Source organism: Neolamprologus multifasciatus, chromosome 13 (genome assembly GCF_963576455.1).
Source record: "Neolamprologus multifasciatus chromosome 13, fNeoMul1.2, whole genome shotgun sequence".
NCBI lineage: Eukaryota > Metazoa > Chordata > Actinopteri > Cichliformes > Cichlidae > Neolamprologus > Neolamprologus multifasciatus.
This window is the reverse complement of record NC_140451.1, coordinates 6,569,681-6,584,678: the sequence shown is the minus strand read 5'-3', so window position 1 is coordinate 6,584,678 and position 14,998 is coordinate 6,569,681. Positions and strand designations below refer to the sequence as shown.

The following is a 14,998-nucleotide window of genomic DNA, read 5'->3' as shown; positions in this document are numbered from 1 at the left end:
TTTTCATTTGGGAATGATTTGTTTCGGGCTGACGTTTCTGTTCATTTTAAGCAGCAGAAGTGAGGTGCATGTCTGTGTGCGTGTGTATGGAGCCATTGGGTGCAGTCACTATAGCAACCAGGCTCACACCTGCCTGCCTAACGAGCTCTCTCTCACTCTGCCAAGATTCATCTTAAACACTTCTCTTTCAACTGCTGCTGTGTCCACAGTGTTTGCTCTACAGCCATCATTTTACCCTCAAAACGTTGCCATCGTTCTTCTCTTTCCAACACCGTGTCTTTAAAAGCTCAGAGATGTAAACTTTTTAAACTGTGTGGATTCAAGTAGAGGGATCACATTTTAGTCATTCAGTGATTTAAAGAATATGAACTTTTAATATTCATTCAGATGTTTTTTGACTCTAAATTTTCTCTTCTCATTTCTTAGGTTTTTGTAATATACATTTAAAACATTTTCAGCTATTTTACTTCTTCTGTGTGAACGTCAGCTTTTAGCACTTTTGTTTTCAGGTTAAAAATTCAAGTTTTTTTTCATCTCATTCAAAATTAAATTCAGCAATTAATTCATTTCAGTGCATACATTCAGATTCAAGCATTCACACTGCAGTTTCTTCAGAAAATGCACTTTCTAAAATATGATCGTGTTCTTATCACTGGCGATTTTAACATTCACATTTGTTGTAAAGATGATGTGTTTGCCAAGGATTTTTTAGCCTTAGCTGACTGTTTTAATCTCAGCCAGATTACCCACTTCAAAGGACATACCCTTGATTTGAGTTTTTCTTATGGACTGGACATCTGTATCAGGGACATTAGCAACATTGGAATCTCTGACCATTTCCCAGTCATCTTTGATGCTGAGTTATGCAAAATGGACCAGGACTTTGAGGGTCCTCGACGTCTTGTGTGCATAATCAATCCTGCCACTGTGGCTGAATTTTCAGCTGCTTTCTCCAAATCTGTTCTTCCTGACATTAATCGTTCTACACCCTCTCCAGTTGATGATTTTGCTAACTCCTTCCTCTCTACATGCTCTTCTTTACTGGACGTTGTGGCCCCTGAAGCTGCAATCAACCATGGTTAAATGAGTCTTTACGTGCTCTACGACGCATTTGCCGCCAAGTTGAAAGACGGTGGAAAAAAGATAAGCTCCAGCTGTCTTTTGACATCCTTCGCAGGACCCGCCTGGAATTCCAGAAATCTGTTAGGTTGGCTAAGGCAGGTTTCCCGTCGGCTGTCATTACGGATAACAGTCACAATCCACATTTTTTATTTAAAACCTTTGACTCATTGATTAATCCCTGTCCTGTAACGCCTAGACTGGCTTCCTTAGCTCTTTGTGAATGATTTTTAAATCATTTTACAGGCAGAATCTTATCGCTACGTTCACACTGCAGGTCTTAATGCTCAATTCCGATTTTTTGATCAAATCCGATTTTTTTGTCTGCTTGTTCACACCACGAATAAAATGCGACAGCAAACGCTAGCATTTCTCAACAGTTCTGCCTCCTTTTTGACTACCGGGACATTTAAACAATGGATACCTCCGTATACAAACAAATTCATGCTTTTCTCCTCAACAGAGTGCGTTCCCTGATTGAACAACAGCACCGTAAAATAAGAAGAATGGCGCCTAATTACAGAGTTATTAATACGGACTTTGTAATATGTCATGTAAAGATTCATGAGCCAGATTAAGTGTTTACTGACAATTGACAGTGATAGCGGTGACATCATCATCATTATTCCAATCAATTGGAAACATTTTAAGAGAAGTACACTTCGAATTGGGACCGCCGTCGTCGCGTGGCGGTGACGTAATCGCACTCAAAATGCGTACTTCAAGCGTGCAGGCTCTTAATTGGGACACAGCCCACGTCTCAGCTGGGTTTTTTTGTTTGTTTGTCTTTCATTCAAACCTTTATTTAAACCTCAGTACAATACAAAATAGAATTAAACAGTACCATATTAATGGTGTTGTACTTACAAAAAAATTACATACCAACCAAATAAAAGAACAATTTTCAGAACCTACAATATAAATATGCTAGGAGGGAAGTAACTGATCAAGCCAAAGAATAAAGTGATTGAAAGATTTTGATTTTTTCACAAACACCAATAGTTTTTATAGCTTTTGGGTTAGTGGAGTTCTTAATTGAATTAAGATACTGTACAAGTTCAAAGGAGAATACATAAAAAGAGGATTCTTCTACTTCCAGGATACTGAACGTCATACTGCTGCAGGTGGGCGGGAGGTCGACTATCACGACTGGATCTTCTCAAACCTTCAGTCAATGGCTGCTTTGAATCCATGACGCTAACACTACTCCGGCTCGGAGGACCATGTTATGAAGGAAGGGAAGGCTCAGGGTTGAGTAATCAGCATCATGGGCTCATCCAATTAGAATAAGAATAAGCAGTCATCTAATCATTCACGGGGTTCTCATTTTATTCTCCAATCAATAATTCTCAAATCAATGAAGCAAAGAAGGAAGGACACACATGGACTGCCAATGCTCTGCTGCCACCCCGTGTGAGAGTGAAGAAAGAGTGAGCCAAAAGTAAATGCAGTCCTTATATAATGTGTGACAGGTGAGTGCAATTAAGGACAAGCACCACACCCAATCAAAGGTGAGAGAACTAAACAAGGTGCATCTGGTGAAGTGAGTGGGTGTGCTGGGATGTGCTAAAAGGTGGGTCTTTACAACAGATGTCTTCCTAAACATTTGGACTTGTGAATATGAAATTTAGCCATTAAAATGAACAAGTTAATCATATACCTGTTATCAAAGTTGAATTGTCTTTGGTTTTTGTGTAGATCAAATAAAACATATTTCCAAAACAGTACAAATCCTTTAAATACATTTTCTGAGATAAAAACACATAAACTCTGCCAAAAATCTTGCACAAGGTTACAAAACCAAAAAAGATGTATAGTAGATTTCTTGGAAGTTTTACAAAAGCTACAGCTTGTATCAATGTCTAAATTGAATTTGCTTTGAAGATAATCTTTAGAAGGATAAATTCTGTGTATTAATTTATAAGAAATATATCTTTAATTTTGTTGGTAATTAAAAACTGATTAGGGAGTCTCCAAACTTCGTTCCACATAATACCATCTGACAACCGGTTCCAGAAAAAAATTACATATGGTACCGTGGTTATGCTACTCTGAAATAAAGATCTGATAGATTTATTGTTGTTTTTAGATTGCTTAGAAAAGCAAATCTTGCCAACAAAAGTTTGTATAGGCGATGCCAACGGCCTGTGGAATGTAGTGATATTAGGTTGATTCTTAAACAGCATACAAACCCCTGATGGTATTGAGCCAAATACTTTTGTATAATCATGACGATTTATAGCTAAATTGAAATGTAAACAAAATTCTTCATAGGAGAAAAGCATACTATTTGAATCAAATAATTGGTTGACTAAAACAATGTTATTCCTAAACCAACTATCTAAGAAGAGAGATTTTCTTTTAAATAAAATATCCTTGTTATTCCAGATATAATAACTGTGTGGACTAAAGTTATGCTTGTAAATAAGAGTCCATGCTAAAAAAGCTTGAGGATGAAAAGCAGAGATTTTTATAGGGATTTTATCGATATCAAAATTACAGGTAAGGAAAAATTCAGTGCCACCTAACTTAAACATGAACACAGGTATAGTATTCCAAATGGAAGTAGGATTAGTAATTAGATTCTTTAACCAATTTATTTTGAATGTGTTATTTAAAGTGTTAAAATCTAACACATTAAGTCCTCCATTGACACACGAGTTCATAAGAACTGTGTTTTTTAATGTAGTGTGTCCTATTTTTCCAGATAAAGTTAAAAGGTAACTCTTTTCTGAGTTTATTATCAAGGTGCAATGCCAATGCAGCGTATGTAAGACGAGAGATACCTTCACGTCTCAGCTGTTTGAGGAGGTAAAATACGTCTGCACAATTACGCTCAGCCATCGTTGTGAGTGCGCACGCCAAGGGCCTGCGAGACATTTATACAGCCGTATATCGCACATGACTATGGAAGGCGGAAGAGGAAGTAGTTCCTTTTAATGTAGATAATCCGAATGTTATAGTTTCTTTCCACTGTGTTCCTGTTAATGATAAACTACAAATTTACTCTAAATTACTAAAATATCGATATTTTAATGTGAGAATCGATTCTAGAACATAAATGATTGGTATCGGAGGAATCGATTTTTCAGGATCGATCCGCACATCACTACTCCGTAACGAAGGCATCCGGCTCTGCTCTAGTTACAGGGAAAAATAAAAACTAAATATGGTAACTGAAAAGCGAAGGCAAAGAGGGTCAGTTTGTCTAACAGTGTAACAGTAAACCAGCAAGCTTCATGGTATATAAAATTCAATGTCTCTTAAATTCTAATCTGAAAATCATTCTCGTTGCACTCAAACTAATCCTCACTATTCCGTCACGCTACCGGACACACGGGTTTTTCACCGCCAACGTATGAAAAACGTGAACGTATGATGACATGAAAGTAAGCATAAAAACATATGCTGACTTACCACGCTGCACACAGATCCAAACACACAAGCGTCTGCGCCTTAAAATATCAAGTCCAGAAGAAGCAGGAGCACTTCCGGTATACGAAATTGACGCTTTCAAAATAATAAAAAATGAGTCCTTAAACTAGACCAGGGATCTGCAAAATAAAACACTGGGAGCCACAAATACTTTTCTAAATCTAAAATCTAACACTGTATATATATGGGTTTTGGTTTTTTTTACCTTTATGCTTTGTGTGAACAACTAAAGTAAGTAAGTAAAGTTTATTTATTAAGCGCTTTTCACAGACAGGCAGTCACAAAGCGCTGTACACAAATATTAAAATAAACAATACAATCAATAGACATTATACACAATGTAAAAGATCAAATGTAAATAATGTAAAGAATATAAAATACGTAGATCAACAAAAGGCTTGTTTGAACAGAAAAGGTTTTAACTGCTTTTTAAAAGAATCCACAGAGCAACTAAGGTGTGTTGCTTATGAACTCCATGAAGTGCTACATTACATTTTATTTCTGTAATTAACACATTTTGAACTCTTAAAGAAATATAACCAAAGGAAAGACACCCAGCTGAACTAAAATGATCCAGCAAACAAAAACTTGTTGTGAGCCACCACCCTTATATCACCTTTGGGCTTTTGGAGCCTTGACCTGACTTTTAAAAAATAACTGGGAAAAAAGCACTATGCTGCTAATAAATGAAAAATAGATATTTGCAAAATTCTGCCTAAATATGTATTTTACCTGGTTAATGTGTGTGGCGGGGTGTGGTCTGCAGCGCCGCTGCAGGGGAGGCGGACGCACCTGAGCTGCACCCGCAATCACGCCTCGCTGCCTTAAAGTCTGTTCTCTCTCTGCTGTTGTGTTGTCGGGCTGTGAGCTGCAAAGCTACAGCCGGCTGTATGCGTACAGCAACCGTGTGTGAAAAGTGGTCAATAAAGAGATGCTGAAAAGCGTGTTCATGGAAACATCGTCGGGTCTGCCGTGATATGTTTCCAATAAGACTTATGGTCCCGAACCTCTGCGCACAGCGTCTGCAAATCGGGGCTTTCATCTTTACGCAGGACTGTAAGCTGTCATCTGTGAGGCGTAAGCGGTGTTTGTTTTTAACATAGTTCACGATGGAGAACAGCTGCCGACATAATGTGGATCCGAAGATCCATAACTGGCCTACCTGGGGTCGAAAGTCTCGATAAATGCATGGCGTTTCGGCGGGTATACCGGCTTCCGCGAGTGTGACGCTTATTTTGAGCGATGAAAAAATAATAAGATATAATTTTATTTTTATATTTCAAAATCACAATAATCTTCCAATTTAGAACTACAAGTTAAAAAATAACTAAACACAAATAAAATACACTTCAGCTAAATATTTCTAATTTATTTTCCCAAACCACCCAGAGCCGCAGTATAAGGGCAAAAGAGCCGCATGCTCCAGAGTCCAGGTTGCCGACCCCTGAGCTAGACCAACAATATTTGTGTTTATATTATGGCAGCACACGACGAAGGTGAAATTTGCAAATGGGAACATGTTGATAAAAAATCTGGTCTATACGATTGTTAGCCTATTTTAATTATACTATGTTATTATTTATTTAAGGTACAAACTGGAGTGGTGCTTTTTTGAATTTATTCCAAGTCTGTTAATACAGATTTGTTTGTATTATGAAATCAAACTTGGCTGATTTCCTTTTTATATTGTGGCTTACTTACTGCAGCCCATGAGGGCTCAGTTCAAATAATCTACACCTGTACCTGTATGCAATTTTAAGACTCTGCTAGCTCTCTGTGCCAAACTGACCATGCTGAATGGAAGACTGCATATTTTTGAAATTTTGTCTCTATATAATCTTTTATAAAAGATATGCCCAAATGTACAGGTTATCTTTTAATGTTCTAGGGCATTCTGTAACCCTGCAGATAGTTTACAGTCACCCTAATACATGCAGACATGCAAACAGATAATGGAAGTTCAAAATTAGTAAAATTGCATAAACACGTTGAATTAAAATTCAGTCCAAAGACATGGGACTGTAGGAGGAAGCTGGAGTACCCGGACAGAACCCACACAGCACGGGGAGAACATGAAAACACCACACAGAAAGGTCCCAGCCAGGTGGTGAAATCAAACTCAGGACTTTCTTGCTCTGAGGCAACAGTGCCACCATCCCAACTAAAGCCATTTTTTTTAAAACCAATATCTGTACTTCTAGTATTTACATTTTAAAAATGGACTCATTATTTTTGCTTTAATGGATTTGGGTCGAGTTATTATTTCCTCACTTTGAGGCTTTAAACATCAAACCAATTCGAGCCTAAACAATAACACATGAAAGGAAATTCTGTTCCTTTATTAATCATGTTGCATAAAAAGAGACGACGTGTGCCAAAGTCACGGGTTAAAGTTGGGGATGTGGGGTTTTTTGTTGTTGTTTTTGCCATAACACCGGAGTGAAGTTGCCCCCCACCCACCTGTTTCAAATCAAACAAAATTTGTCTCAGTCAATTGTGGCACGTTTGTGCTGCAAAATGTTTTGTTAGTGCCGCAATCATTTTAAAGATATTATTTAAAGTTTTTAGAGGTCATCCAAGGTCAACAAGCCCCTTTGTGAAAAGGTTGTGATGATTGACCTTTTGACCTTTAAACTTCCACTAATAAATTCTTTAAAACAAAAGCAGCACAAATGAAAAGTTTAGCAGCTCAAATGTAGCACAAATGCATGACATCAATTTTGTTTGATTTGGGTATTGTTGGGGCGCTGGTTGACCTTGAATGACCTCTAGAAACTTTTATTAGTATCTTTAAAATGATAGCGGCACAAACCAGCACAAATGTAGCACAAATGTTTGACACTAGAAAAGGTGGAGGGCTAACTTCACTCATGTCCCTGGAACAACTGCAGGTGTCCGTAAGTTGCAGTGTTTCAGCATCTAGATAGCCCTACTGAAGAGAAGGGAGCATAAAACTGGTGTCAAGCCAGCCCCAACTTAGTTTTGAGTATGTATATTAGTGTATATTAAGTTTTACGGTAAGGGATGTGGAGACCTGATTTCAAAACAAGGTCACACACAAAAGCCAACTTTGTTTGAATTCAGCTTCAGCATTAACACATTCAGTCCATAATAACAAATATTATTTAGTGTTGTTTCCACACTTTAATGCTAGATCCACAGGATACACCCAGTACTCTAGTAGTACCTTTGCCAATATCAAGGCAGTCCTTTTTTGGATTTCAAAGTAAAGGCCCTCTGAACTTTCCTTTCTGAGCTACTCTTTGGCAAGAAAACTCTACTCTCTAAAACAGGACATATTAGCTGCATTTAACTTTCAGTTAGTCTTTATATAGTTAGGTAGGAGTCAGACCATGTTTCTTTTTAACTGAAAAACATTACACCAGGTAACCTGCTGTGTTGAAAATAGGGCTGCCACGATTAGTCGACTAGTCACGATTACCTCGACTATCAAAATCATCGATGACTGATTTAATAGTCGACGCGTAGTTTGAAGCTTTGTAAGATCACAAAAGACGCAGGAACAAGTAGTATAATTTAAGAGTGTAATAACGGACTGAAACAGAAGATGGCAGCACTGCATGTACAAGGATGCCAGCTGCCATTAAACCCCGAAGAAGAAGAAGTAGCTCTGTCCCAGAATTCATAGCGCAGCCCAGCTCAGTTTCCAACAATGGCGGCAGCTAGTTAGTTTTAATACTACTCTTATTATTCTTTCTGGGTCACAAAATAAACGTTTAGCATATTTTCAGGCGAGAATGTAGCTGTATAAACCTCAAATATCTTCTCAGTTTATCAAGACACCACATATTTTCAAAAGCGCTCGACGTTTTCGGAGACGTCTGTTACCCACTAGCTTGATAGCTAGCCGGGGGCAAGGCTCACTAGAGCCCGTGAGAACACCGGACTCCGGCAAATCGTTTTCAAACCCACTGCGGTCTTTCGCTACTCAGGTTAAACATATATAAGTCACTTAGATAACTTAAAAATGTTATTGTTTGGCTTTTTTTAGTATTTTATTTGTTCCTGAGTAAATCGGTTTGGCTGAGATTAAAGTTATAGTTTTTACATAGCTGAATAAACATCAAGCAGACAACTGATTATCAGAAGTGTGAGATGCTCGAGAATATACTCCGGTGTCCCGTTATATTTTAGATAACAAGGAGTTTATTAAACTTCACCGAAACAATCTGCAAATTTCATTAAAATTTAATAAACTATCATCTTGTCTTTATTTTTAGTTAGCACATACCTTAAACACTTAAAGCTGTAAGCTAATGATAGTTATATGAGAGCAGATGCATGCTGGTGCAATAAGCTGTACGCTGTACATCCAATGGATGCATGATCTGATTAGTCGACTAATTGCAAAAATAATCGGTGACTAGTCGACTATCAAAATAATCGTTTGTGGCAGCCCTAGTTGAAAACGTGTTTTCCGACGATGTTTGCTCTGTAGTAAAATTAGCGATATTTGACTGCCCTGTTGATCTCATTGAAATGTATACAGCCTATTGAAAAACTAAAACTTAACATTGTCCGTAGCCTGCTGTTGTTACCACTGTCCTGTTTGAAATTTAATGAGAGAAACTGGTTATTTTGCCATATGTGCCGATATTGAACCCAAGGTACTAACTAGCTAACTGACTGGATGCCCATTAACCTTATAACTCCTGTTGTGTGTGTGTGTGTGTGTGTGTGTACAGATTGTCAGTCCAAAGAGGGAGAAAGGAAAGAGGGGAACATGAGGACAAAGTACGAGATCAGGAAGTACCAGGTAAGAAAACAGACAGGGAGTACTAACAGGCAAAACAGTAACTGTTAAACTGGCAAAGAAAAAGAAAGACAAACAACTAATACAAACAACTCATACAATCTGGAAGTTGTGTTCTCCCTATATTAAAGCTGCTATACAGAATCTGCAAAACAAACTGGGTTGTCAGCCCTGGCACTGCATTACCATATTGAGCTTCAGTCAGAGGAAGTCACGGTTGCCAAAGACTTTATAAAGCTCAAGAGTGAGGCTGGTGCCATTCCAGATATGTTAACATTGTACAATCTTCTGGATAATCAGATCTTCCCCAAACTGAAAAATGTTATTCAGGTTGCCCTAACAAACCCAGTTAGCAGCTGTAGCTGTGAAAGGTCTTTTAGTGTCTTGAGTCAGCTCCATACCTGGCTGAGAAGGACCATGGGTCAAAGCAGACTCCAGCACCTGGCTGTGATGTCAGTTGAGAAAGAGATGCGTGAGAGACTTGACCACCAAAATGTGATAGACAGATTTACCAACCTCAAGGTGTGAAAGGTCTGAAAAGAAAATAATAATTTTCTGTGTTTTTATTAACTTCTTGTTTTCTTTTACATACAACAAAGACTAAAGACATTTTTAAGCACTTAAAACCTTCAAATCAGTGAGGGTCCAGCCCTCAGTGTAACCGTACTACATTAAACTCAGAGTTTTATGTGAGACAGGTGTGGCTGGATGAACTGTACAGTTAGTCTCCAACAATAATTTACAAAAACATTATTTGACAGTCACTTTAGGCTAAGGCGGGGATGTTTTTGGTGCCTCGTGTGTCAGCGTGCCACTGGCTCTCAACTAACAGCAACGGGCCACCAGTGTGCTGACCGTGGTGCTGAAACAGAAACTGTGAGTTTACAGTGAGGTCTGAGCTCCTGTGGTTTACAAAGCAACATGCAGAGGTCTTTGAGAGGAACTTAATGAGGAACTTATGGAACTTTGTTTATTTCGGAATCAAAATATGCTTAATAATAAAGCGAAATATATTCTCTTTTTCTTGCCAAATCAGCATTTCTGGCTAAAAATAGACAAGATGTGTTTCTATATTTAGATCACTGTAACACACGATCTTGTCTCACACAGTTTGTGGGATCTACAGTCCCCATCTGCGGTTTATCTCCCGTATATGAATAGGACAGTTTCGGCAGACCACACATTCTGTAATTAGAGGGTTGCATACTGACATACTGTAAATGTCACCTTATAAGCGTACATATGTGGTAAACCTCACGCTCCCTTCTGAGTGTTTTTCAGCATGGGGAAGTACTGTGTGTAGTGGGAGTAAGGGTTGCTAGAAGGGTAGACAAGGAGGAAAGAAAGGACAGAGAGAGAGAGAGAGGAAGGAAGGAGGGAGAAAAAAGAGAGATTCACGTCATCCTAACACGCAATCATTGGTGGGAGAGGAGGAGGAGAGTCCCTGCACTCTTACTGCAAAGGGTTTCCTGCAGTGCTAGAAAAGGGTTCTTTAGCCCTGCATTCATTCATTTAAATCCAGCCTGTGTGTTTCAGATTTCTCCCTTTTTATAAGAATTTTGATTCATAATCTTTCTGTCACTGTATTTTTTCTTTCTGTTCTGTATGAGAAAGCCTGGAAATAACAATGGAAGAAACAGCATCGCTTAGATTTGGAGCCATGGAAGGTGTAAATAGCTCTCATTGTTTACTTGAAGACCCAAACATAATTAACATGCTACTGTAAAGCAGTTATTATATCATAAACATCTTTTAAAAAACATATTTCTGCCTGCATGCATTGTAATACAATTGTATCTTTGCTGAAGTCCCTTGGTGTAGCTGTAAATTTGATGTTATGTGTGCTACATAAACTGTATACTGAAAATGGATGAAATGTGAATCCAGTGCACAAATGCCTCCAAACTGAATTCTCTCTGACAGCCAGCAGGGGGCAACTCATTTGGTGGAAAAGAAGTCTGGTTGTATGGGGGTCCACAGGAAAATAGCCTCTGGTTCCTTTGCTCTATGTGCTCCTAGTAAAGACTTTTCTGAAGATTTTATGATCTCAGTCACTATTTTCAAGTCTTATTAATAACAACACAATATATATTTGGTAAATTGTGGCCCCCCACTGGAAACTAACTGCAGCTTGTGCTACAGTGCAGCTTGGGCTGGCCTACCGTGTGAGTGACAAGCTGCTTTACTGTAACAAAACAGTGCCTTTTGTTTCTCCACTCCTTGATTGTGACATCTGGTTTGAAAAGCTAAGATGGTTAAAAAACAAAATGGTCAGTCGAGTCTTCAAAAATAGCAGGTTGCCAACTCATGGATGACATCATGGTAGGTTTGGGTTTGCCATTCAAGGAGGGTTTTTTTTTTTGTTTTTTTTTTAAAGTATTTTTCTAAGTTGAGCTAAAAACGGGCATACTTTTCCTTTATTAAAGGGATCCTCAGTTTTTTGACCCTCAATTAAAGCTCCTTAATGAAATATAAAATATATCCTAATTAAGTCTAAATGTGGTTTAAACTCTTGAAACAGACAACAAGAATAAATTAAGAGCTACATATAATTATATAGTAATATGTAATAATAGTGTAATAAGGGTAAGATTAGCCCCAACCTCGACTCACTTCTTTAGATATTTTCCTTCAAAATATCTCGAAGCTACCCTGTTTTTTCTCCCACATTTTAATTATGATTATGAACCGGTATGTAGTGAAAAATACACCAGGACTTTTTGTTTTAAAACACAACGCTATGAATAAAAGGATTCGTGTTCGGATGCAGTCACACGGCGTTAAACCCGCACAGTGGACCCTTAAAGGAACCCTTTATTTCCCGTGTGTGCTATAGACAGCCGTGAGCGCGCATCTTAACGGTGAGTGGAGCCCCCATTCTCAAATGAGGGCTGCGCACTCCCGCCGCAAGAGGAGTGAACGCGCTCGAGGGGCTGCGGTCCCATTGACTGTTCCGTCTCCCTGACAGCAGCATCAGCGGCGGCGCTGGAAAACAAGAAGTCGCCGCCTCGCCCCGCAGCCAAACAGCCGGCCCCGGCTCACCGAGCGAAGACCTGAGCCGCCTTTGGGGGACCCCCACCCCCCCCGCCGCTCCCCCCTCCTCCTCCACCTCCTCCTCCTCTCTGCCCGGCCTGAAGGAAGGAAAAGAGGTCCTCCTCCCGCGAGTCATCATCCCGAGCGAGCGAGCGAGCGACCGCCGGAGACATGGGCTCCCCGTGAAACGGAGGCGGTGGAGGGGAGAGGCGGGCGGGCGGGCGGTGGGAGGGGGGAGAAGACAGCGGAGCAGCAAGAGGGAGAAGGAGCGGCTAAAACCGGGAACCAAAGCGCCACATCCACCGCTACCACCACCACCACCTCTACTACTACTACTACTACTACCGCAGCTAGCGCCGAGCCCGCTGCCGCTGCCGCCGCCGCCCTGGGTGCCCCCCGCCACCGTCATGGGAACTCCGCATCAGATGCTCCAACCGCCGCTTTGTCCGTGGGCCATGTCGTGATCCGTGGGCTCCGCCAGCGGGTTTTCTATCCGTGATCCCGACCGAGGCTAGGAGGGAGGAGGAGGAGGAAGAGGAGGAGGTGGGAGAGAGGGAAGAGGAAGGGGGGGGGGCAAGGTGGTGGTGGTGGTGGCGGCGGCGGCGGGGAAGATGTTTGCCTCGGTGGGCCCTCGGGGCGGCCCGCGCCCACCCGTCGCCCCGGCCATCCCGGAGCCGGACCTCAGTCACCTGACGGAGGACGAGAGGAAGATAATCATGGCTGTGCTGGCTCGGCAGCGGGAGGAAGAGGCGAAAGAGGAGGCCATGTTAAAGTAAGAGAGGGAAAGCAAAAAGATAATGTGTGTGTGTGTGTGTGCGTGTGTGTGTGTGTGTGAGAGAGAGAGAGAGAGAGAGGAAGACTAGGCCTGGGCAGTTTCCATTCTGAAGTCCATGAAAGTCTGCTCTGTATGGACACAATGTGACAGCTGCAGGACCCGGGCTCCTCTCCACTGTATGTGATCATGTGTGTATGTGTGTGTGTACATCCTGCAGGTCCCTCCACACACTCACTCACAGGCCCACGTAGCCTGCAGCTCTGTGCCGGAGGAACCTCACAGGCTTTAGTCCATGCATGTCCAGTTCACAGATTTGGAATGCTCCTGTGGGGATGGATGTAAGGGCTCAGGTGTAACTTGTTAGGGGAGGGAAGAAGAAGAAGGGAAGGGGTGTGTCACCCAGCAGCAGCAGCAGCATCCTCCCAGATGAATCATACACATTTCTCTTCTGCACTTCTTTCCTTGAGATTGTCATCATCACCCAACGCCACTGCCCGAGTCAGGTGGAAAGTATTTGTACTTCCCCTGAAATATTTCAGCAGGAAATTGCAGGAGGCTCAGTGAAGCCTGGCACTGAGAATAGTAAAGCCCTCCCTGTTGGCTTTTATCTGTGCAGCATCCATCTCAACAGCTGCTGTTCTCAGCTCTGGGGTGCGGTTGAGCCTTTCCCAGCCTTATGCACTGTATGTAGGCCAGTGCTCTTGCAGCAGATATCACACAAGCTGTTAAAGAAACAGTGGGCCTCTAGCAGGGAAGGAAAAGGTGCCTGTGTCATGTTATTTTGAATCAAGAGTGACTTACATCGCTGTGTGTATCCTACCTCTTCTCCCCCACATTAAATGGGGAAAAGTCTGCTCCAGTTTGTTGCAGCAATCGGCGCAGGAACGAACCTATATGTTCACCCCCCCTCCACCATCCCCCACACTCCTTACCCCCCACCCCCAGGACCAGAAAATGCATCAAGTTTAAGCGACGCCTTTTCTCATGTTTTCTGCACGTTATGCACGGGAGCCGCACGCATGCATGTGCAAAGAAAGGCAGAACGACCCACCTAAGAGAGGCGCTCCTCAAGCTTTACGTCCCTGTTCTATTTTAAGCCCTCTGTGCAGAACGATGGCCCAGCACTGGAACGGAAGATCGATTCATTGCTTCTAAAGAAGGAAATGTCCAGTATATAGCTGCGGCCCTAAGTGGTTATGCATCATTTTCAGTGATGTATTAAAGAGCTGTGGATTCACTCTTGTCATAGTGAGGAAGCTGCGGATAAGGCTGTCAGCACACACATGTCCAAGCCTATATAGGCTTCAGCACTGTTTCCTCTCACCAGTGTTTGGATTGAGTTAGCAAAGCAGTGTGCTGTGTGTGTGTGTGTGTGTTCGTACGATCTGCACTGAAAAGCTGCACTGGTTGGTTGACTAATACATGCGTGCTAAGTGTACCAGGAGTAGGGAAGTGTGGGCTGTAATGAACAGAGGCAGAGAATACGCTCCACTTACGAGCTGTTTAAGATATACTCACATCAGTTTACTTTCTATTAATGCGCATATGTTCACAGTGCATGCGTGCAAACCTCACTTTAAAGCCACAGCAATAATGGGCATGATTTGTATTCTGCTTTCAATGATCTGAGGTAGAAAAATGGAAATTGAAAGCAATAATAATTTCAATAATCGATGAGTGGTGTCTCTGGCCATACTCTGGTTTAAATTCAATATAAAGGCATGTCATAATAGTACAAATGTTTGCATTTTATCCAGTGTTAAGCAGAAACTCCATGGCCATTACCCATTAAAACGGGGTTGCTGGTGACCCGTCTAGGTTTAGAGTTATTCTTTGCTTCAAAGCCACATGCTGAATTGTAC

The 14,998-nt window shown here is 41.2% G+C and overlaps 2 protein-coding genes across 23 annotated transcripts in view; one reads left to right on the top strand and one right to left on the bottom strand.

The window, feature by feature from the left end:
• LOC146504930 (isoaspartyl peptidase/L-asparaginase-like) overlaps positions 1-4,620 on the bottom strand; it is a 25,323-nt gene extending 20,703 nt beyond the window's left edge. The window contains exon 1 of one of the 2 annotated variants that reach the window (XM_085182907.1): positions 4,537-4,620. The gene's annotated coding sequence lies outside the window, so the exon portion shown is untranslated. The other variant, XM_085182906.1, reaches the window with a different exon arrangement.
• A 7,626-nt stretch (positions 4,621-12,246) lies between these two features.
• The window catches only part of rims1a (regulating synaptic membrane exocytosis 1a), a 119,041-nt gene continuing 116,289 nt past the window's right edge, over positions 12,247-14,998 (top strand). For 10 of the 21 annotated variants that reach the window (XM_085182872.1, XM_085182878.1, XM_085182875.1 and 7 more), the window contains exon 1: positions 12,248-13,133. In XM_085182872.1, the coding sequence (XP_085038998.1) occupies positions 12,973-13,133 (161 nt within the window). In that variant the 5' untranslated portion in view covers positions 12,248-12,972. Of the gene's footprint in view, positions 13,134-14,998 lie in introns of all 21 variants that reach the window. The other 11 variants (XM_085182871.1, XM_085182873.1, XM_085182870.1 and 8 more) reach the window with 3 other exon arrangements.